Source organism: Alosa alosa, chromosome 12, assembly GCF_017589495.1.
Source record: "Alosa alosa isolate M-15738 ecotype Scorff River chromosome 12, AALO_Geno_1.1, whole genome shotgun sequence".
Classification (NCBI taxonomy): Eukaryota; Metazoa; Chordata; class Actinopteri; order Clupeiformes; family Clupeidae; genus Alosa; species Alosa alosa.
The window spans coordinates 16155373-16179390 of NC_063200.1; the positions used below are offsets into that span (position 1 = coordinate 16155373).

General features: G+C 42.7%; 1 protein-coding gene across 1 annotated transcript in view; it reads left to right on the plus strand.

The window, feature by feature from the left end:
• Nucleotides 1–8089: 8089 nt before the first annotated feature.
• The window catches only part of slc4a5b (solute carrier family 4 member 5b), a 40663-nt gene continuing 24734 nt past the window's right edge, over nt 8090–24018 (plus strand). The window contains exons 1-7 of the mRNA XM_048259379.1: nt 8090–8599; nt 11380–11441; nt 15378–15596; nt 21590–21716; nt 22009–22169; nt 22710–22868; nt 23539–23622. Of these exons, the coding sequence (XP_048115336.1) occupies nt 11381–11441; nt 15378–15596; nt 21590–21716; nt 22009–22169; nt 22710–22868; nt 23539–23622 (811 nt within the window). The 5' untranslated portion in view covers nt 8090–8599; nt 11380. The remainder of the gene's footprint in view (nt 8600–11379; nt 11442–15377; nt 15597–21589; nt 21717–22008; nt 22170–22709; nt 22869–23538; nt 23623–24018) is intronic.

Sequence of the window (24018 nt, forward strand, 5' to 3'; positions counted from 1 at the left end):
TGGAGGTATCTGTAAACCCTGTAGGCTATTATGAATAGTAATCAGAACGTTGGTTTGCTGCACACGCTTCTCTTATTCCGAAACGAAAGATAGCCGCAGGGATCCACAGGGGTAATCATACAACAGGGAAGATCGTGTGTGGGTGTCTGTGTGTGCGTGTGTCTGTGTGTGCGTGTGTCTGTGTGTGTGTGGGTGTGTGTGTCTGTGTGCGTGCGTGTGGGTTTAGGTTGAGGGGGGGGTATTGGGTCCAAAGGTCACATGCTATGACATAAATAGCGTGGCAGAGTCTTGGCTGGATCCAGACAGTCAATATGCAGCATGGGGGTCATACACTGGCCCCTGTTAAACGCAGTGGAGAGAAAAACATCAGACCATTTAAACCCACCACAGTGGGATTATAACATGGATTTATCTTTACAGCTGCTTATGGACTGTACTCCTCTGGTTTGCCATAACCAAGCTGTTTATGACCTATTTATTTTTAACAACATCTGTAATTACATTACATGACATTACATTTCATGATATTTATCCCTGTCATTGTACTTGTATTGAAGAATAATCTTTACAGTATTGCCAAGAAAGAACCCTCAAATAGCAGTAGGCCTAATGATTCTATTTGAAACCATGGAAAAGAACTTCAAACAGTCTTTACAATAAAGCCAATATCCAAAACGGAAACATTTCTTTCAATCATATTATATTAACAAAACATATAACCCAAACATGTATTTGTTCCCTAGATGTTCTTGCCCTAAAGCTGATTACAAAGAGGGTTCTGTTAAGAGATTCTGATATTCACTAATATAGACCATAAGATTAACATGAAAGGATTGATATATTGAGCTTTCATATAACTGCCGATATCACGTAACCACTTCCTCTTTCTCCATCTTCCTGTTGGTGTGTGCGTGTTCCGTCAGCGTCCTGCTGATGTCTGTGTGTTCTGATCGGTCTTGCTGATTGGGCCTGGCTGCTCTATAAGCTAATTTGCCCAGGCCTGGATCCACGGAAATGCCCCCACGTCTGAACAGACTTAATTAGCCGAGCCACTCACTCAGACCACACAAACCCCACTGCTGCCTCACCAGCAAACAGGCCGGACTCATGCAGGAACATTCAGATACACAGCCAGTAGCGGAGTGGTAATTGGCGCAAACGGGAGAATTCCCGGTCAGCCGGTAACGTTTTGAGGCCGCCAGGCTGATACTGTGATCTTTAAAAGGGTTTAGTAGGTAGGCCTATCGCCGTTTGTATGTTCTGTGCTATGCCATCCAGCAGCCTGGAACTGTGTGATCGCAGCCCCTCACTTTAATGAGTTTTTTTTCATGATGCTGGACACAGAGTATCGATTTGGTCACCCGACATATCCAGACGCCTCTTTATCCCTGGATACACAAGAGGAGGCTACAGCTTCCGAACCAGGTGATTTCAGTTCATCTGTTGCTATGGTTTTTGCCAAGGACCCAGGATTAAAAAAGCTATGCAACAATGAATGACACTTTTTAAAGTTAAAGTAACACAATTCTTATGTAAATTGTCAGTCTAGGCCTACTGGGTAGGCTACCCATATTTAGTGTTAAGGTTAAAGTGTGCCTCATTCATGTAAAACCGATGGAAAAAGGTCATGCTCCTATCTGTGAACAACTTTACAGTGAAACACCAGGCATCAGCAGTGTCAGAGACTCCATTCTCCTAATTCAAAGACAGCATGGCATCAATTTCAAAATTAGTTTTGAAGCTGTTATTTTAAGGCTTTAATTGCAGGTAGTCTGAGTTGGGAGAGTTGGCCATTTGTCAGAGGGGTAGTTGTAGTATGGAGTTGTACTAATGGTGCTAATGTTAGAATTGGACTCTCCATTAGCTCTTTCTAGATTTCTATCTATCTATATCTATATATCTATTGTACTAGAACAACACTGGGAGTATTACTGTTAAATATAAGTACTCTTTTGATCCCGTGAAGGAAATTTGATCTCTGCATCTGTGAATTAGTGAAACACACACAGCACACAGGTGAAGCACACACTAATCCCGGCGCAGTGAGCTGCCTGCTACAACAGCGGTGCTCGGGGAGCAGTGAGGAGTTAGGTGCCTTGCTCAAGGGCACTTCAGCCGTGGTCTACTGGTCGGGGCTCGAACCGGCAACCCTCCGGTTACAAGTCCAGGTGGGCCACGACTGCCCTAAATGTTAAATTAGTGTGTATGATTTTGTTATGCATCAAATACTGTATGCACTGTAAACCTGGTCAATACAAATAACCACCAAAATGATCAATGAAATTGATAAACGCATAAGGGGACAAAAACAGAAAGAGATCTTGAGTCACCACCACACCATCACGATCCTTGCTGTCATCCTGATCCTCTATGAGCTGCTCTAAAGCTCTTGTTGTGCTGAAATTCTTGATTGCGTCTCAAGTGAGACGATTGCTCCCTGTCTGGGCTTCCCTCAAACATCTTAATACAGCACTCATCTCCTTGTCGCTTCCCTCATCCACTGGGACAGGCCAGGGGCTTACGTCTCTCTCACACTTATCCCCAAGCAAAGCTACAAATACACGCTACATGTTTCACTCACCGTTATTCCCCAGCAAAGCCCCACATACACGCATCGCATCGCACTACACGTTTTACTTGTGTCTCTGCCCCAGCAAAGCCACACGAGCTACACGTTACACGTTATCACTTCTGTTTCTTTCCCAGCAAAGCCACACATACACTCTACACTCTACAAGCTACACAGTTCACTTGTGTCTGTCCCCCATCAAAGACCCACATACACTCTTCACACTACACACATACATGCTGCACACATACATGCTAGCTACACACTTCACTTCTGTTTCTACCCCAGTTAACACACACAAGCCCCAGCTGTGCCACCGCAACTGGCTGGGGCACCTGCACCGCACGCCGGCGACCCGGGTTCGATTCCCGCCCCGTGGTCCTTTCCGGATCCCACCCCAACTCTCACATTCGCTTCCTGTCACTCTCCACTGTCCTATCATTAAAAAAAAAAAACACATACATGCTGCACGCTACACACATACACGCTACACGCTTTGCCTCTGTCTCCCTCATAAGCTACAAATACACGCTGCCTCCTCTTCACATGTCTCTTTGGGGGATATTGCACCACCTCAGGCAGAACTCAATGCCTTAAGCACTGAATGTCAGTTCAGTCAAATATCAATTTCATTTCTCTGGAATCATTTACACATGTGGCGGACCTGTAGCAGCACAGACCGCCGTTAACTGATTCTGGGTCAATTTGAAATAAAATATTTACAATAGTACAATAATGGAATTAAAATATTTTGCTTTAATATCTTTCTTGAATAAACATGTTGGATGAATGCCAGTTTGCTTCAGGCTGCCAGTGAAACTAGAGAGAATACAGCCATTGGTCCAAGCTACTGTTTGTTTCCAAATTACAGAACCAGACAATGTGCAAACATTGGAGTATGAGTGTGCACATTAAACAGGCAGTTAGAGGACAGTGAGGAGTTGAGTTTGACAGAAAGTGTTCTGGATTAGAATGGCAGACCACCTTTAAGGTTTGTAGCATTTTTTACGGCGACACATGCCATTGTGGTTAAACAGGTGTTTAAAACATAAACAGGAGAGACAGCTGTGTCTATGTGAAGAAATTAATGAACAGCACAGTATCGCACACACACACACACACTAATACACAAACTCGCACAGTGCAAAATCTTTATGAACAGCATAACTCCACCTCATACAAGAATAAAGCTGCTTAATAACACCTCCATTTTAAGTCATCTGATGAACAATATACGAAATTAATGTATTCATTAAAGGATTTAATGGAATATAACTCTCTGTAAAAGCACAGAATCTTTAATTAACAGTATCACAAAGGTACACACAAAGACTCTGTCACACACACACACACTCACTGACGCGCGCACACAAACACACACACACACTCATACACAAGCACGTACAGTGCAAAATCTTCATAAACAGCATGGCCTCCACCTCATGCAAAAATATAGATACTACATAACAGCCTTTAAAGGTGGCCCCTCCATTTGTGATCTGATACAAAATATATTAAACTAATGTATTTATTATGGGATGGATAATGAAATATAACTCTTCTGCAAAAGGTAACATGTATTGATCAGTGGGTCTTGTGTGTCTTTAAATGCATTCTACGCAAGGCCGCACTGAAGACAGAACACTGCTAAATAATCAAGGCATTCAAAGGCAAGTGCTACATTGGGTCCACAACTGAAGCATTTCGTTTGCGGAGCGTAAAAATAGTTTTAGAGGACTGGTCTAAGTTTTTTGAACGTGCGTCTGGTGTAGCCAGTTCCATAGATTATAGTGGAAGCTAATTGTTGCAGCAGACGCTTTGCAAACGTAACTCTTCAGTTTTGTGCCCGGTGTAGCCTCCCTGTAATTGATAAGGTTTTTGTGTATAAGTATATAACACCAGGTTAACTCCCACTCACTTCTTGGCATTATATATTATATATTCCGTTATAAAGCTGATTTAAAAATCTGACCCAAGGTGATTATATCCAGAGTGAAATTGTGTGCACTGAAACAGCGCTTGTGACATCTAGTGGAATATTATGTATTGCACCTCAGCCACATGCCCAATAAACTGATGGACCTCATTTGTCAGTGAGATCACCAAATGCTTTGGTCACTTTGACCTTAAGGTTGAAATATCTCTGGGCCAGATATGTGCCATTCGGTTATGGCTGTGATCCCAGTTCGTTTTTCTTCCCAAGTTTACTGGGCTGGATAGATTATTGCGTTCAATAAAACTGTTCTAACCCCGACCCCCACCCACCACGATCTCTGACCCACTTCGTTGATATGGATTTATATAGTGCCTTTTGGGGGTGGTTCTTCTTTCCCCTGTTACCCTGCATTTTATTGTTCATTAGTGGGACAGAACATGCCTTATTGGCGCTCAGGGGTTGGGTCTTGCGGCAGAGTTAGAATGAGTCATAGACTGATGACGTAGGAGATGTACTCCAAAGAGAACTATAGACCCTTTCAACAATAAAAATTCTATTTTGTTCCCAATCTACTTCCTCTGCATTAAGATAACATATGGAATGTTAAAACGGAAGCCTTGTGGGGCCAACTATGATGCTGATAATGGAACTCTCTTGAAAGGGTCTATTAAGGTTTTGCACCTACGTCATAATGTCATGTGACCGTTTGTTTACAACTAGAGTGGTAGGCAAGAATGGTAGGCAAGGCACTGCAGAGAGTGGTAGGCAAGCCTACAACAGTCGGGTTGCATAGGCTACACATAGTTACAAATAGCTTCAAAATTGAAATTTTAATATCAAATATTGACCGGGATGCCGACCACTTGTGTAGGCCCTAACAGTTGGTTTTACAATAAGAAGCAAAAAGGCGACGAACGACCGTTTAGCCTACCTATCCTCGTGGTTGTGGAGGATGATCGTTAGCAGCTGTGAAGTCTTTTATTCTCAAGATAGCCTAATGGTGTAGCCTACTGTCTACGAAGACGTAGGCTAAAATACAACTATCTACAGTCATCCAAAAATGAATTGCCAGAGACAGGCTATGAAGGGAAAAAGTGCAGCATTTTAAACATGGCAAGATTATTTTTACCGGAACAGTTTGTTCTAATTTGTCTCGTGAAATACGTGCTTGTGGACATCAATCACCTATCTTCTGTCCTTCTATTTCACGTTATCATGTGTGTCATTTGATTATATAATCACAACAAATGCTAATAAATGAAAACAGAATAGGCTTTTGTGCTATAGGCTAACGTTACAGGTCACTTAGGCTAACTCCCATATGTCAAAATAAACTGATTTGATCCTAATAGTTTAGCGATCACACACAACAACTTAACACAGCAACCTCAAACACCACTGTTGAACCTAGGCTACTGCTTCAGTCATGTAAGAAATAAGCAGTTTATTAATTATCTTTACCCGTTTAATCAAGTCCACATGACCAAAATAACAACATATTTAAAGGCTGAGCTAGCATAACAGCCTAATATAGGCGATGCTGCAATGGATAACTAATAAAAGTTTCACACAATTAATGAACTTTATCACTCACATTCTGAGTTTTTCTGGGTGGTTATATATCCATGCAGATCGTCTTGGAATAAGCCATCGCTGTTATATGATATAATATGTTACAGGATTCATGACTAACGCCATTAATGTTATGATGCTGACTGACGCTGGCTATAACAGTAGCTTCTAGGCTACCGTTTTAAAGTCTGCTGAGTCTACTGCCTACCAAATCCTGTCGCTGTTCAGTTGAAGTTAAATTATCAAATATTGTTTGATTTTGTGTCAGCTTTCAGAAGGAAGACATGTTCCTTTCTGGTCAAATTTCACAGCTTCTAAGAAAGGCTATCGTCTAAGAAAGGCTATCGTCTTCATGTAAACCGAGTTTTGAACAGAGAAAAAAAGTTAGGCTACCATTAGGCTACATGCAGGTTCTCCGATACAGATCAATGCACCAAATCAGGGCGATTTTAGCGAAACAACGTTCCTGTGACAGGCTATCAAATATTGAACAATGGGATAACGTTTCATCATCACCTTTATTGATGCCTGAAATGTTGACATTGCTGAAATACAGAGATGTAGCCTACTGAGAGGCAGCTGCAGACAACGATGTTCAATGGGTTCAACTTGTCCCTTGCCTACCAGCTGGATGTAAACAAAGCTATAGAACCTAGAATACGTCACATGAAAAACGTTAATACATCAATTATACCAGATAAACATTTAACCCTTAAAGGTGTAGATTTTTGAACATTCTAAGTTCCGCAACAATTGAAGGTTCTAAAATTCTATGTTGAATTCAATGAACCCAGATATTCTTTAGAACGTTCATTTCTCAACATTCCCGTCACACCAGTGTGACGGTACTCCTTTAAGGGTTAATCAAACATCAGCTCTGTTTGTTCATTTGAGGATTACAGGGAGGAACACGGGAGAAATGTGAGAAAAAAAAAAAAAAAAATGTTGATGTTAATGACAAATATTTACACAATCGTACCCCGATGTAAACTCATCCAAAAGTGCTTTTTATCTGCTTTCATCGACAAATTGATGCTTCATTGCAGAAAAAAATCAATATTATTCTTTTTCATGGGGGAACAGCTGGCCTGAGTGTGGGTACAATCACTCATAATTCCTGCACTGAGAATACCAAACAGCTTCACTTACGTTCTGTAGAGACAGGATCATGTCTGATTTTATTGTTTTGTGTGAGTTAAAGTTTGATTGTGTGTGGAGAAAATGATGAAATTGGGGTATAAGACTGACACTTGTTAGGGTGACTCTAGAGAGCTCTGCAAGTCTCGTTACCCTAAGCCATTCCCAGCCTTTTAAACCCCCTCCAAAGCCAGACCAAATCTCACCCAGTTTTAGTATGTGCTGTGAGCTCTCACAGTGGAAACCAGGGAGGTTTGGGGATGGCAGTGCTAGCCTGTCACTTGGGTACCTCTCTCTCTTTCTTTCTCTCTCTCTCTCTCTCCCTCTCTCTCTCTCACACACACACACACATTCACACCTTTACCTTCCTCCCTAACACTCTTTCTATCCAACCTCCTTTTCTTTGTCTATCGTTGGTTGACACCCTCTCTCTTTCATCAACTGTTTCCACATATTACCTCAGTAGTGGTGCAGTCCAGGGCATAGCATTGGTTTCGTACGGCTATAGAATGCATTCCCATCGGACCCTGGTAAGCTGAGCTAAAGGACTACTCTGCACACTGAAACCATTAAGCCACTTATTGGCATCAATATGAAACAAGGGAAAGTACTACATGTACAAAGACCCAGAAATAAACTTGTTGTTACGGTAACTGAATATGTTATGGGTATCTTCTCCAGTTTTTAGCATGTGAAGTCTCACCTGTCTCTGAGGGGCGATGCCCAGCTCAGTGCATGCTGTGGTGAACGTAAGGGGCCACCGGGCACAGGTTGGCACCACGAGGGCAGAGGGGATTGGCAGAGCAGGAGCCAGCGCCCAAGAGCCATCTGATCCGAGCACCCAGTGTCAATACCTGGCAGCCTTGACAGTAGAATGCAACAGCCATTGATGTTTCTCACACAAGCTACCAGTCACGTTCCCTGACACCACACCATGACACACACACACACACACACACGCCACCCCCCATGTGTTTGACTCCTGCTTTCTGCCCCCCCAGGGGTATTTGATCGTCCTCTCAATGCAGATGGGTGGGGGAGGTGACGGGCGACGACTGACTGTCACTGTGGGGGTGTTGGACTCCCGATGAGCTCCAATCTCATATGCACAGAGTCCATCAGAGTGTGAGTTAATGCAAGCGGCATCAAAACTTTTCGCTTGACTTTCTCTACTGTGTCAAGGGGTGCGCTAAAAGAATGGCTCGGTCCATAACAGCTACGCAGCAATAGAATTAGCTCATTACGGTGAACTGGTTTTGAATGTAGTTGCTGCATTTTTTAGGGATTTTGGGACAGCGCAAGAGTTACTCAACGTAAACTTTTCAACCTTCAACAACCTCAACAACCTCTCTCTGTTCCCTCCTCACCCTACACACTCAGGCCAGGTAAGACTCTCATTTATTTCAATGTGAAGTTTTCAGTATGCAGTTCCCTGTGTGTGTGTGTGTGCTGTCTGGGATAAAACCTAGTGTGGTCTCTGCCCAGATTGGTTTAACCAGCAGATGAAATGGCAAACAAAGCATGCTGTGAACAAACTTTTATTTGTATTTGCTCAGGAAAGCACACTAGTATTATAAGCGGATTTTTTTGTTCTTGGATACTTTAAATGTCAGTAATGGGCAGTTTTGGGAATTATTTTGGGATAATCGTGAACGTTCTGTACTGCAAGCAGATGCAGTGAAAAATTAGGTGCCAACTGTTTTGGTTATGTTGTACTGGATAAACAGCTTCTTTCAAGAGATCCTAATACTTTCAGTGAATATACAGAACCATGTATTGTCTATCTGTTGTGTGCAAGCAAGTACTCTGTGTCTTATGTTGATACTGATAGTGGATATGTTTAACATGTGATATGTTGAAATTGATGAATATGGACCATGCGGAACCCTAAACTAACATAAACATAGTTTCTGGTGTGGTTATAAGGATGTTTTTATTATGTCGTAGTACACTGAGCTTAAAACCTGTGTGGTTCCTGCATGAGTGTGTGACCTTAGGGAACTTTGCGTTGCGAGCTGATTTCCTCCCTTACATAATCTTTTCCTCACTCTATATCACATTCTACTCTTTAATCAATCTGGCCCGTGGTACACTGACAGTGGATGGCCACATAATTAGTTTATGGAATTGGATGTGGTCCAGTAAGACACACACACACAGACACACAGACAGACATATTTCGTATCACACTCACTTACTCTTGTACACAGATTCTCTCTCGCACTGGCTTACACACACACACACACACACACACAAACCCTGCCCCTAGCACCCACCAAACAACCATATGTACACACACATAGTCACCAACCGATCAACCCACCCATCTACCCATACACACACACACACACAGGAAAGCTTTTCCGGGGCTGATCAATACCCTGTCATAGCTGATTAGAGGATGGACTGTGGGCTGCTGTGCAGTCAGTGTGAAGGGCATTGATGCGACTCTCATTACGCACATGGCCTGGTAGGCCACAGGAAGTCCTTTAGCTCGGTGTCCTGTTCGAGCCTCGTCCATGGGCTCATGTCCATCAATAAACACCAAGTCAACTTCTTACTTGGGTTCATATCCATTAAGTTACTGGGAATGTAAAACTGAATTATTGGTGTGAAACATGGATCACTAGGAAGTTTATTGACAGGGGTTCAGTTAGCTTACAGTAAGTTTATATTTTATTTAAGTTTGTAAAAGTTAGCTTATAGTTTTTACCAAAAGACAACCACACAGAGGTATTCCGGACTGTATATAATTACAATTTGTGTAAAAAAATTTTTTAAGCCTGAGCCTGAACAGAATGTAAAATTATGTCCAAACTTCAACAGACGTCAGAGCTGAAACATCAGCTGATTCCATATTTATTTGCTGTGAGCTAAATTCTGCAGCTTATATCAGCTTGAATTGGCCTTATTAATGCAACATCTAATACTCTCTGGAGACCTGCAAGTAATGTATTGGTGTTGTTGATTTAAAAGAGTTTCCGGTAATGTCTTTATGTGTCTGTGAATCCGCCATGCTCCTGCTCCTTTCAATGAGCTGTAATTGATCACTTACTTTTCAAGTGTTTCCTGACACTCATTGTTCTTTCAAATCAGAGTGTACATACGTGTGTGTGTGTGTGTGTGTGTGTGTGAGAGAGAGAGAGAGAGGTGACAGAGTGAATCAGTGGTGCACTGCCACCTCGCTCCTAATTACCTTCCTGCTAATTATAAATCCTCATTGGGTTTTCCTCTTGTGTGGGCATTGATCCCATGATGCAGTGGGGCCACGAGCTGCCCCGTGTGAGACCTGACACGATACAACGCAGCCCGGACCGATCACATGGCCTCCGCAGGCCAATCTGGTCAACCCGGACTCAAGGCAATGGAAACAAACCCACAGAAAAAAAAAATCAAAGCTTGTGTGCTCGTGATAGCCTCATGAATGAGCGTGAATGCCATGTAGTCGATTGTATGTAGAAAATCATCTGCTAAATAGATAAATGTAAATATAAATGAATGGGAAAGGAGCATCTACAGTATGGTATCCAATAAATATAAAATGTTCCTTCCTGTGAACTGTGGGAGTGTTTCGCTTGAATAAAGAGAGAGAGAGTAAATTGTTGCAGCCGACACTCAGGGCTCAAGTTCGGTGGTGATATAGGTAACGAGAAGCTATGTCAAGGCGGAGAAATGGGCGAGACCTTTCGGGTGAAGTGAAATCGAATAAACCAATCACATGCAACCAGTCTTAAATTCTGATCTATCTATCTAGCTTTTATTAATTAACTTGGGCCTGACTGTGTCCACTTCGTGTGTCTGCACTGTCAGCAAAATACGCTGTCAAACTCACACCCTTACTGTTGATCACCAGTATAACTGGTACGGTTTCCTGAAGGTCAATTTATATGCTGAGGTGCGAAGATGAAACAGTCAAGGGGAAATGCATCTTTTAATAAAATACAACAAATACAAATATCAAACACATCATACCTCCATAGTCCATACATCATAGATAGTCAATGTTTGTCACCAAGTTTTACTTTCCAAGAAGTAGAAGTCTAAATGTTTGCTGCAGATTAAAAAAGTGGCTGAGTTTGGAATATGTCTACTAGGCTCAGTGAGCTGCAGAAAGGTCATAATCACAATGACCTCTCAATGAACTTTCCTCTTTGATCTGTTTCAGGATGGATCATGACTGGCATTCGAGCAGGCGAAGTGGCCATCGGCACTATGATGATGACGAAGGTGAGTGTGTGTGTGTGTGTGTGTGTGTGTGTGTGTGTGTGTGTGTCGGAAATGTACAGACTGGGTTGGGTTGACATTTAAAATTATTCACATTGAGACGTATATTGATGACCTTTTGACATATTCAGGGTCAATATTCAGTCTGGGAGCATGATTATAAGGCAGACACCAGATGCACAGGACTCGTATAGGTTGATGGAAAGTTGCATATGTGTTTGTGTGAGTCAAGTCAAGTCAAGTCAATTTATTTGTATAGCACATTTAAAAACAACAGGAGTTGACCCAAAGTGCTTCACAGGTAGAGAGGTAATTAATTGTACACACAAAGGTAGAAGAGGAGCCCAGAAATATAATAGGATGAGAGAAAATACTTCTTTAAAAGAATGGAAATAAAATAAGTTGAGGTAACGAGGCAATACAAGATGAATTTAAACACAAAAAAAAGAGATGGAAGTGCGGTAAATAAATAAGCATTTGTAAAAATAGAGATAGAACAGAATAAAATCAGTAAAACATGCAAATGAAAAACATAAAAGTAATAATGGTAATAAAATAACATAAAAGAGCAAGGAAAGTGCACGAGAGAGAGGAAGTCTCAGGCGGAAGTAAAAGTGAGAGAGAAGAGAAGAGACTTAAAACTAGCAACTGTGGGACAGGACTTGATGTGTGGTGGTAGGGAGTTCCAGAGCCTTGGGGCAACTACAGAGAAGGCCCGGTCGCCTCTTGTTTTAAGTCTTGTATGAGGAACTGTGAGGAGCTGTTTAAAAGAAGACCTAGGTGATCTAGGTGCAGAATGAGGGGATAGCATGTCTGAGATATAAAAAAGAAGCTAGTCCATTCAAGGCGTTAAAAAAAGAGTAAGATTTATTCTGTGCTTTACAGGTAGCCAGTGCAATTTAGCCAGGACAAGTGTAATGTGCTCTCTCTTCTTAGTGCCTGTTAAGGGTCTAGCAGCTGCGTTTTGTACCATTTGCAATCTGGCAGTGTGTGTGTGCGTATGTGTGTGTGTGTGTGTGTGTGTGTGTGTGTGTGTGTGTGTGTGTGTGTGTGTGTGTGTGTGTGTGTGTGTGTGTGAGTTCATACGGTAGGCTATGATATGCCCATTAATTAATTCAGGGAGCCGTTGATAGTCAGTGGTATGACTCCAGTGATTTTCTTTAGAGTTCACTAGTCTGGATTTCTCTTTGGGTGCTGCTTAACAATCCTCTGCTTCACGCTTATCCGTTAGTGTGATCTCTTGGTGTGATCTCTTAAGGCCCTTTTCCAACAGGCCTCAACTCTACTCGCTTTTTTTGGTTTTCCATTAGCAAAGACTGGTACCTGGTACTATTTTTGGTATCACCTCCATTGAGGTTCCAAAGTGAGCTGAGGCAATACCAAAAGGTGACGTGACCGTCATTTAAAAAAAAAAAACCTCAGCCATACTGTGCTAGCACAACAAGCAGCATGTTAATGTAACACAGTCTAGGTCTGAAAATTGACAGGTGCGTTAATTCAAATGAATAACTTTCTGCAGTTAAAAAAAAACAAGCATTCTATCTCCTTATGAATTAACGAACGGTTAATTCTCATGTATTAAATCATTTAAAACATTTAAAACATTAACACAAACAACCAGATGCCACAAATCAGAAACAAACTCCCCTTGATTTCCTCCATTGCTGATATTGTTATTAATGTGTGTCCCACGTAAATGACGCCATGCTAGTTTCCTTCTGCGTCGCTATGGCACCCAGCTACATTAAAGAGGGTACTTTTTTGCAGTGGAAAAGGATCAACTTGTAACAAAACTGAGAAGAGTTGAGACGAGTTGAGCTGATACCATTCAATGGAAATGGAGTTTTAGTGTAATATGTTAGTGTAATCTCTTAGTGTGATCCTTAGTGTGATGATCCGCTAGTGTGATCTGTTGTTATGATTTCTTAGTGTGATCCTTAGTGTGATGATCCGTTAGTGTGATCTGTTGTTATGATTTCTTAGTGTGATCCCATAGTGTGATGATCCGTTAGTGTGATCTGTTGTTATGATTTCTTAGTGTGATCCTTAGTGTGATGATCCGTTAGTGTGATTTGTTGTTATGATTTCTTAGTGTGATCCTTAGTGTGATGATCCGTTAGTCTGATCTGTTGTTATGATTTCTTAGTGTGATCCCATAGTGTGATGATCCGTTAGTCTGATCTGTTGTTATGATTTCTTAGTGTGATCCCATAGTGTGATGATCCGTTAGTCTGATCTGTTGTTATGATTTCTTAGTGTGATCCCATAGTGTGATCCCTGAGGTTTTCCCTCTCTTTCCCCCCCATCAAGTCTACATGTGTTTCAAAATTAGCCACTGCACACACACATTTAGCTTAGACTTCTACCCAAAAGTTTTCACCTGCCAGAGAACTCTGAACTGTCAATTTGTCATGGCTCAGAGTACACATTCAGTATCCTACAACAATACAATATTTATTTATGTAGGTTTTGTCAGAGCCTTATAGATATAAGGCTGGGTTTTGTAGAGATTGGCATTTTAAAAATAATTCTAGAACTTTCTAAATCTGGACAGAAAGTTTTAGAAGCAGAATTTCAGGCCAGTCATTTAGAATTCAGAAGGTTGAGCATTGAGATGATGTGACTCTGTTCCAGCTGGATTGGACCCATAGCTCAGCAGCCTTCCTATTGCATGCCCTGCTGGGTTAGTTTCTCCGTGGAGAGGTGGAGTGAGGGGAGGGAGGGGGGCAGTCTGTTCCAGCGGCAGACTGATTATTTTCAGGCCATACCTAGGCGATTTCGCCTGGCCTGAGGCTCGTGCATGCTGAAGTAGGTCAGAGACCTGGGCAGTAAGGCGCTTTACCGAGACTGACATGCTCAAACAATGGGCCAGATTTACTTTGAAAACCAACTCTGATGTCTGAGCCTCCACCCCCACCCCCAACACCACCCTCCCCCTGCAAACGGCTCCCTGCCCTCACCCCACTCGAGAGATCTACTCATTGCCCATAGGGAAATTATTAGAAAATTGTGGAATTTATGTTAGAGCTTATTCCATTTGGGTTGGTTATGGGGATTTTGGGCTCAGTTCACAGGCAAAGCGGTTCATATTTATTAATATGACACTCTATTGTTCCTTTGTACAGTATTGGTGTGGTTGATTTAGGGCCACTGAAAGTAATATGTCAGTACCCTAGCTTTCATAGATTACAATAGATATTTAGTTGAGTGATATGAAAGACATTAATCAGAAGCACAAAACCCGTTGCCATTGACAGCAGTGATTATATACTTTGCCGGTGATTATGTAAGGGTTAATGCCTGACGAGGTGTCCATTATCAGAAATAAATGGACGACGCGGAGGTGTGCTTCCTCGAAGTCCATTTATTTCTGATAATGGACGCATCGAAGGACATTATCCCGTTTATACCATGGTCACTTACGAAATAAATAAATATGAAATCAATTATTAATACTAAATGAGTTTTAGAGCTAAAATCGTTCGTTTTTTCAGCTGTTAGTCGCAACACTGTGGAATGTTGACAGCTGAGCTGAGCTGAAGTCACAGCTGAGCGGACTAACTCAGGCGTTGTCAAGCAACTTCATAATACTTTTATAGGTGTAGTATATCACTTTTTAAACGACACCCTTTTCAACCTAGACCATGGTATAAATATATTTAACAGAACGAACGTTGGGAAGGCCCATTCATGTGAATGGAACTTTCTGCAGCACTCTGAATAAGAACAAATATACTGTTGATGGATTGGATTGTTGATGGATCGAATGTAATGTGCATGTGTGCATAGTTAAGTCAAGTCAAGTTTATCTATATAGCACATTTCATACACACTAAGGTAATTCAATGTGCTTTATAACGGATGCAAAGCTGTTCTTTCATGTGAAAAGATGTCTCATTTTTAATCCCATCGTCCACTCATCTCTCTGTCCCCTTTCAGACCAACAGTCCATCTACATCGGCGTTCCAGTTCCGCGGGGCTACAGACGCAAACGCCGTCGTCACCGCCACCGCCACAACGGGGAGGAGGGCCGCAGCGAGCGAAGACACGGTCGTCATGAGCACCACGGCCGCGAGGAGCACTACGACGCCGACGACGGCTCAGAGGGACCCTCGCATCATCAGTCGCAGCAGTCGCTGTCCGACGTCAACTCCACAAGTGAGCCCGTGACATGCACACACACACACACACACACTCACAAACTTGATATTACTTCACAAGATCATCACCAAAGGCCGTCTTTAGAACCTGCGGATCATCTGAATATGAATATTTTGTGGCGTTTAGAGTATGGGTGTTGAAGTTATGGGTGTGTGAAGTATGGTTGTGTAGACTGTGGATACGTACAGGATGGGTGTGTGTAGAGCATGGGTCTATAGAGCATTGCCGTGTAGAGTGGGTGTGTGTAGAATATTAGTGGCCAGAGCATTTCTGTGTCGAGTATAAGTGTGTAGAAAATAAGTGTGTAGAGTTTTGGCGTGTAGAGTGTGAGAGTGTATAGAGTATAAGTGTGTAGAGTATGAGTGTGTAGAGTTTTGGCGTGTAGAGTGTGTGTGTAGAATATAAGTGTACTCTATAAGTATAGAGTGTGAGAGTGTATAGAGTATAGTGGTGTAGAGCAGTGGTTCTCAAATGGGGGTACGTGAAGGCACTCCAGGGGGTACGTGAGATTTTAAAATATACATATATTTAAAAAGTAGAATCCATGCAAAAATACTTTAAAAACAATTATTTAATAAATATTTCAGGAAAATATAAGTTCATAAAATGAATTTTATATTTCAGTAGGCTATTCAATTTCATTATCCTAAAAACCCAGAGTCCCCCCATACCAGGATGGTTCGATCCAACCTGTCACATGCCACCCGCCATCACCTGTCAATCACTATCAAAACTGAAACGATTGAGTCGTGGTTGAAGCATAGTGGTAATTCTTGTGCGCTGGTTAGGGGGTACTTGGCTGAAAAAATATTTCACAGGGGGTACATCACTGAAAAAAGGTTGAGAACCACTGGTGTAGAGTATGAGTGGATAAGAGTATTTTTGTGAAGAGTATAGGTGTGTAGAAAATAAGTGTGTAGAATATACAGTAGGTGTGTAGAGTATGAGTGGATAAGAGTATTTCTGTGAAGAGTATTGGCGTGTAGAGTGTGAGAGTGAATAGAGTATACGTGTGTAGGGTATGAGTGTGTAGAGTTTTAGCGTGTAAAGTGTACAATATGGGGATGTTTGAGTATGCATGGATGGCGATGTGTTTCTGTGAAGCCTCGCCTGACTGTTGAGGAATGAGATTGAGCAAGACCTGATTAATCGCTCCCCGTAAGCCATGCTCCACACACACACACACACACACACACACACACACACACACACACACACACACACACACACACACACATATACACACACCCACACACACCCACACCCACACACACACACACACACACACACACACACACATATACACACACCCACACACACCCACACACACACACACACACACACACACACACACATATTCCCCAATGCTTGGCCATTCTCAAGCCCCTAAGAGGCTTACAGTATAACCAGAGGAACCCCTAACCCCGGGCCCCAGGCCCCCAGCCCTGGGCTAGAACCCACTGGCAGCCCTGGGGCCCTGGAGCCAGGGACGATATGTTAGGACTAAAGCTAAAACACCCAGAGCCAGAGCCTGTCTAGACTCCCAGCAGGACACAGCATGGCATCCAGCCCTATGGTATTTGCATTCTCATGTAAAATGTCTATGACAGCGTATGTCTACTCATGAACTTATATCACTGATGTAGAAGGGCTCGGCAATTGGTTTAAGTCTAAGAAGGAGCCCTGGCACCTATGTGGCAGTGATGTTTTGTCATTCCTGATGGTTGATCAAAGTATTCTAGAGCTTATTACTGTTAATGTAATTGCAATCTTCACAAAGTTGTATAAGAAAGAAGAGTTTTTTAGTGTAGATTTTCCAAATTATAGGAAACATTGAGTAGACTATCTATGATAATATTGAGCTAACAAACACCTCAGACTGTAATATTTGTGTACAACAAATTACAGCAGCATCAAGAATAAAAGTGAGGCAGTAGAATTATGTTGTGGCACGTTATAGTATTATGATACCATCTGAGCTACACCAGGCGCGTAACTGAAGCGTTCCGTTCGCGTTGCGTCTGCTGCAACAATTATCTTCCACTATAATCAATGGAAGTAGCTACACCAGACGTGACAGTGGGGCGTACGTTAGAAAAAAATAGACCATTCATCTAAAATGGATATTACGCGTCACAAACGGAACGCTTCAGTTACGCGCCTGGTGTAGCTCATACCTTATCTGTCTCATAAACATATTTGTAATGTATTTAGATCTCCTATCATAGCCCCACTTACAACAAGTCTTGCTGATGCTAGCACTTACTGTACCAGCCGTCTTGAACTGACACTCAACTGTTTAAAAACAGCACTCACTGATGCACTTATGCTTATGCTTTCATGGATATAATGCTCTACCGTTTATAGGCCGAAATTGTCCTAAAATTGTTGAGAGAATTGCTTTAAAACTTAACTGTTACCATGTTGTTAGTCGCTTTGGTTAAAAATGCGTCAGCCAAATGTAATGTAATGTAAACTCCTTTAATGGAGAAGTGGTACTACAGTGACTGGCATTTGGGATGATAAGTATGCACATCGGCGAAGTAAGAGTAAGTTGGTAAAGCGATGTTAGTCAAAGAACACACTGCAGCTGTGACTTCAATAAAAACAAAAACAAAACAAAAACACTTCTTCTGTTTTGACCAGAGGTGTAGAGAGCTGTGAGAGACACTTGCTTTATGAACGGACTTGGTCATTTGATATTTACATTTACTCATTTGGCGGATGCATTTGTCCAAAGCGACTTTTAATTTTTAAACTACAGGGCTACAGCTTCAGATAGTTAGAATAACGTTTGACTACAGTGCAGAGGAGAATATAGCTAGGAGTTTTCACTGTCAATACTTGTGCTAGAGGATAAGAGTGCCTACATATTAAGGACTAATAGAAGTATGGTCTTGGTCTACTCCAGAACCAGCTGTTGTAAAGGAGGTCTAGTGGCATCTCGGAGCAAAAGGACTTACTCAGAGGAGGACGGGGAGGAGGAGGACAGAGAAGTGGGATTGGAGTGGTGCTTGTGGACCCTCCCAAGTGTGAGCTACTTTACTCTGTCGTGGATTTTTTTTGTTCTTTCTTTTTTTTTACATCAAGCCCCAGAGGAATTAGGCCGATAGCTCTCGAGGAGGCCAGCTCAGTTTGAAAGTAGCCAGCAAGCAGGGCTGAAGGCAGTCAGTCTGAACGAACCCACAACCAGCACGGGATAGGAGGGCCTGGCACAACGAGGAATGGTGGGGGACAGAAAGCTAAAACTTTCATGGATATAAGACGGACTAACAGCAACAAGACCACAAGTTTGCTGACGGGGGACTGACTTGTTGAACAAGAATTGTGGAAAAGGGTCAAAGAGAGAAGACTGTGGTCTGTGGACTGCTGTGAGGTTACTGGTGTGTGTGTGTGTGTTCTGCTCTAGTGTGTGTGTGTGTGTGTGTGTGTGTGTTGTGTGTGTGAGACATGAAGCAGGATCAGGGAAGTGAGGGGAGGCTTCCTGGAACTCCCATGAGCCTCCAGGACTCTCTGCTGTCGCTGTCGTCCAGCCTCGCCTCTCGTTGTACGCTGCCCGCCAGTCAACGAGGTAACGCAACGCTAATGTCATGGTAACGTCACGCTAATGTCATGGTAATGCCCTGGAAATACTCTGGTAGCACAGGGACAGTTCTGGGCATCAGTGACGGATCCAGATCAGAGTTGGATCCATCTCAGAAATTGAATCCTCTGTTTCCATGGCACCTTCTCCTCCTCCTCTTCCTCCTCTCATCTCCTAGAAACCGTCATTAGGTTGAGAAATGGAGAGGGTATTTCTAGAGCAGTCTGTGGTTAATGTTCATGTATGTGTGAGGCTACTTTCATCTAGTTAAGAGTTATATTCTTATCTGGTTGTGAGAGGTTCCTGAATACCGTCTTGAATACCATTCAAAACAAAGGCATACAAATGTGATGTTCATGATAATACACATGATAGGACTTTTTGAAAAGTACATGTTTGGACATTTTGGAGTCTGTTTTGCATAAGACTACTGGAGTGATCTTTCAGTCTGTACTGCTCACACTTTGACTTAGCAACTGTATTTCAGAATGATGCTTAAATGGCACATATGGTATAGTTTGTGACTGTAAAGCAATGTGTTGTTTTCAATATGGCATATCCAAAGGGTATAGTAGCCATGGATTATTTGTTTATTGAGCGTATGTCGATTTCTCAGTAGTTTTGTAGGAACTGTATCCACAGTTGCAAATGAATCAATTGAGTTGATGAAGAGGTGTGACCCACGGGCTGAAAAGTCTAAAAATAAGCTGTGGGGTCACATACACGGCATACCAGAGCCCCACATGGGTGTCTCTGCTTTGGGATCAGTGCGGATTACACGGTGCCCCGCAATCAGAGAGGGAAAAAAATAACACCCACGTGCATTTAATCTGCCCAAGGTCCGCAAGCCAAGATGGGACGGGCCAGAACACGACTTCTCATGCTGCACGGAACTCAGCAGTCAAACATACCGCAAGATATTCAAACGCCTGAGGCACCAGAGGCTACAGTAGCACTTAGAATGTTTCGATTCACTTTGCATAGTTTGTATGTTAATGCAAAACTATGAAAAAATTCAAATGACTTTGCAGAGAACCTCATGGGGGAATTCATACAACAAAAAAAACCTCCTCTGCCAGTAAACTTTACCGGGTTGGTAACGTGTCACACTGAGTGTATACTGTATGTGTTGTGAATTCACAACACGGTTACACAGCTTCTCATTAATCCATTTGGCATGCTATGGAGCAACACTAGCCCTGATGCATAGACATGTTTGTTAGGCATCGTAGCACAGAGTTAACCTCAGTGGGCTAATTTAGATTCAGTTCTTGGAAAAACTGACTGGGCTAAGTTCCTTTGTTATGTGCGAGCTTACCACGTGAACAGGTAACATGTCTGAGCTCAGCTTAAACAAGTGTGAGCTTACCATGGAAACAGGGAAGCATCTACATGTCTTTTCTCCAAGGAAGGCCCATCATAAATGGTACTGTGTGCATCATCCTCTTATGTGTGCATATTACAATCACACACTATAAATACTATGAGCTGTACTCAAGAGTGCGGACATTTGCATCTTTTGTCCGGCACCTGGCCTCAAAACAGGTTGGATGTGCTGACCTAAACTACTCTGCTGAACTAAACTTATGATATAATGACAATGAAGTTCGAAATACTTTTGCGACAACTTTGTCACAACCTGTACTAACATAGAAATTAAACTGTACTTTTTTAAACTGTAAACTGTTTTTAAACTAAACTGTACTCAATTATGAAGTATTTTGTGCAAAACATAACTCTGTTACTGAAATAATAACCAGCGTCTAAAGACACCGTAAGTACATCGTATATTGTGTATGAAAGGTGAGTGAGTTGTGACAGGTCAGACCATACGAGCACAGTGTGTTCACCATAGACTGTATAAGTGTTTATGAGCAGACTGCCCAGTGACCTAGCCCTGCCATGAAGTCCACAGTATGGGGGAGAGCCTGAAGCTTCCATAAATTGTCTCCACATGTGGTCCCCTATGACCCCTCGAAAACCGTGTGAATGCCTATGCCCGAGGGGGGTCATCATTGCCCTCTGTGCTTAGACAGTTGTAATGGGTTTTGAGCCGTCATATTTTTGAGGGGGGGGCATTGCTCTGACATTTCCAGACATTATTGAATATCTGGTGTGTGCCAGTAGGCACTGGTAATGCAAGATTACATAACGTCAGGATGCTGAAACAGGACAGATTGTTATCAGAATGATGGTCTATTAAAATGCAAGCTGGGAAACTGTGAGAAAAAAGTGGAACTTATATTCAACAAACACTGAGCTAATATTTTAGCAAACCTTACTCTTTTTACTAGATTCTTACGAAGAAAAAAACCTAATTTGTCTGTCTCTGTACCTGCGGATAAATTGTAGTTGTGTGTACACTTTTACAGTTTTTGTCGGTAAACACCTCCATCCCCCTCTCCAGTTTCCCCGGCCGCCGAGCGCCTGCGTTGTCTCCTGGGGGAGGATGATGAGCCGACCCCCACCATCTTCACAGAGATGGACACACTGCAGCACGAGGGGGGAGAGATGGAGTGGAAGGAGTCTGCCAGGTAACGTGTGTGTACACACACACATACAAACATACACACACACACATGCACAAACAAAATGCAACACAATCATCCACTGCACCACACATATAGTGTATCGCTTTATAATGCTGTATGTATGTGTGTGTGTGTGTGTGTGTGTGTGTTTGTGTGTGTGTGTGCATGCTTATCTGTGTATGAGTTTGTGTGTGTGTGCACGTGCCTGTGTGTGTTTGTGTACCTGTGTGTGTGTGCGTGTACCTGTGTGTGTGTGCGTGTGCGTGTGCGTGTGCACCTGTGTGTGTCCCACCAGGTGGGTGAAGTTTGAGGAGAAGGTGGAGAAGGGTGGTGAGAGGTGGAGCAAGCCCCACGTGTCCACTCTGACTCTGCACAGCTTGTTCGAGCTGCGCACCTGCCTACAGACTGGCAGCATTCTGCTCGACCTGGAGGGATACTCCTTGCCCCAGATCATCGGTCAGTCCAGCGCACAATAACATAATACATTTTTTAGATTTAACATAATATTCATACATGTATTGTTATCTTTATATGCTAAACACAGGCCTACAGATAAAAAAAACATTTTATTTATTTTTATTAGTTATAAATATAGCGTAACTGTAAATGAAACTCCAGATGTCTGCTTTAAGGCAAAGAGCCTCCAAAGAAACCTCAAGATTTCACCATAGGAGATTTGCTACTCTTCCAATCCATAATCCAAAAGCATGTTGCATAATCTGTGGGGAAATATGTGTGTTGGCGTGCTTCTAGAAGCGTATGGATGTTGGTGTGCGTGTGTAGAAACAGATGGGTGTGTATGTGTGTGTGTGTGTGTGTGTGTGTGAAATGTGTGGATGTTGGTGTGTGTGGTGTGTGTGTGTGTGTGTGTGTGTGTGTGTGTGTGTGTGTGTGTGTGTGTGTGTGTGTAGAAACAGGTGGATGTAGAAACCTGCATGTCTGCTGACCTGAGCTTGACCTTTGACTCTCGACCCTGTGAACTCTGTGTTGACTCAGACGACATAGTGGAGCGTCAGGTCCAGGACGGGCTGATCGGTGAGGAGCTGAGGGAACAGATCAGCTTTGTGCTGCTGAGGAAACATCGGCACCAGACCAAAAAGCCCATTCACCGCTCACTGGCCGACATCAGCAAGACCTCCAGCCCCACTCCAGCCAGTGAGTTACACACACACACACACACACACACACACATACACACACACACACACACGCACACACATACACACACACACACACACCTGCAGCACACACACACACACATACACACACACACACACACGCACACACACAAACCTGTACACTATTCTTGGGAGTATACTAATAAAGGATTATATATATATATATATTTCTGTAGACTAATTTAAAGCTGTTTCAGAGATCCTTCAAGGAGAAATCCAGTGAGCAGGCAGCTACTGAGGGAGCTCACGGATATGCCCCCAAAGTGTAGTGCTGTAGCTGCCTGGCTACGTCACTTACCAATTGTTAGTTACCGATTGTTTTTTTTGTTTTTTTACCAACCTTTTCGGAGACCTCGAGAAACGGAGATCTATGTGAAAACTCGTCGGATTTCTCCTCTAAGCATCAGTCTACACATTCTTTAACACTCTCTTCAAATCACTTCCTAATGAACTTCTCTGACTCTTACTCTTCTGCTTTTGTAATCACTTGTAATCTTTCTATCTCCCCCTTTTCCCGGTTGGGTCCTCTTTCTCTCTCTCTCTCTACTTGTCTCTTTCTGTCCTTTTATCTGCCTCTGTCATTTCCTCTCTCTCTCTCTCTCTCTCTCCGTATCTCTGTTTTCCCCTCTCTTCTGATGGTAAATCAGGACGTAGTCCTAGGACGGCATCAGGTCTCCATCGCTCCACTGAGGACCTGCATGGCCGGAACAGTGGCAGCCTCGGACGGCTGCGTAAGTCTCCATCTCCTCCTCTCTTTCTGTGTTTCTGTTCATCTCCTTCTCTGTGCTGTTTATCTCTCCTCTCTTCCTCTCTCTGTGCTTCTGTTCATCTCTCCTTATTCTATCCATCCACCTGTCTGTCTCTCTTCCTACCGTCCAATTTCCCCCAGTGATCAAACAGCCTCACTGTCTCCCTGCTTGTCCGTCCTTATTGTGGTCAATTTCTCTGTCTGTGTCTCACCAGTTTTGCAGCCTGTCTCACCAGTAACTTCTGTCTGCCTGCATGTTTCCTTCCTATCTGTTTTCAAGTTTTTGCATCAGTCTGTAACTGCAAAACGCAGTTCTAAGTTGCCCAGTTTATTCAGTGAATCTACTGGGTCCAGCATGTCATCTGGTCCATCTGTCTGT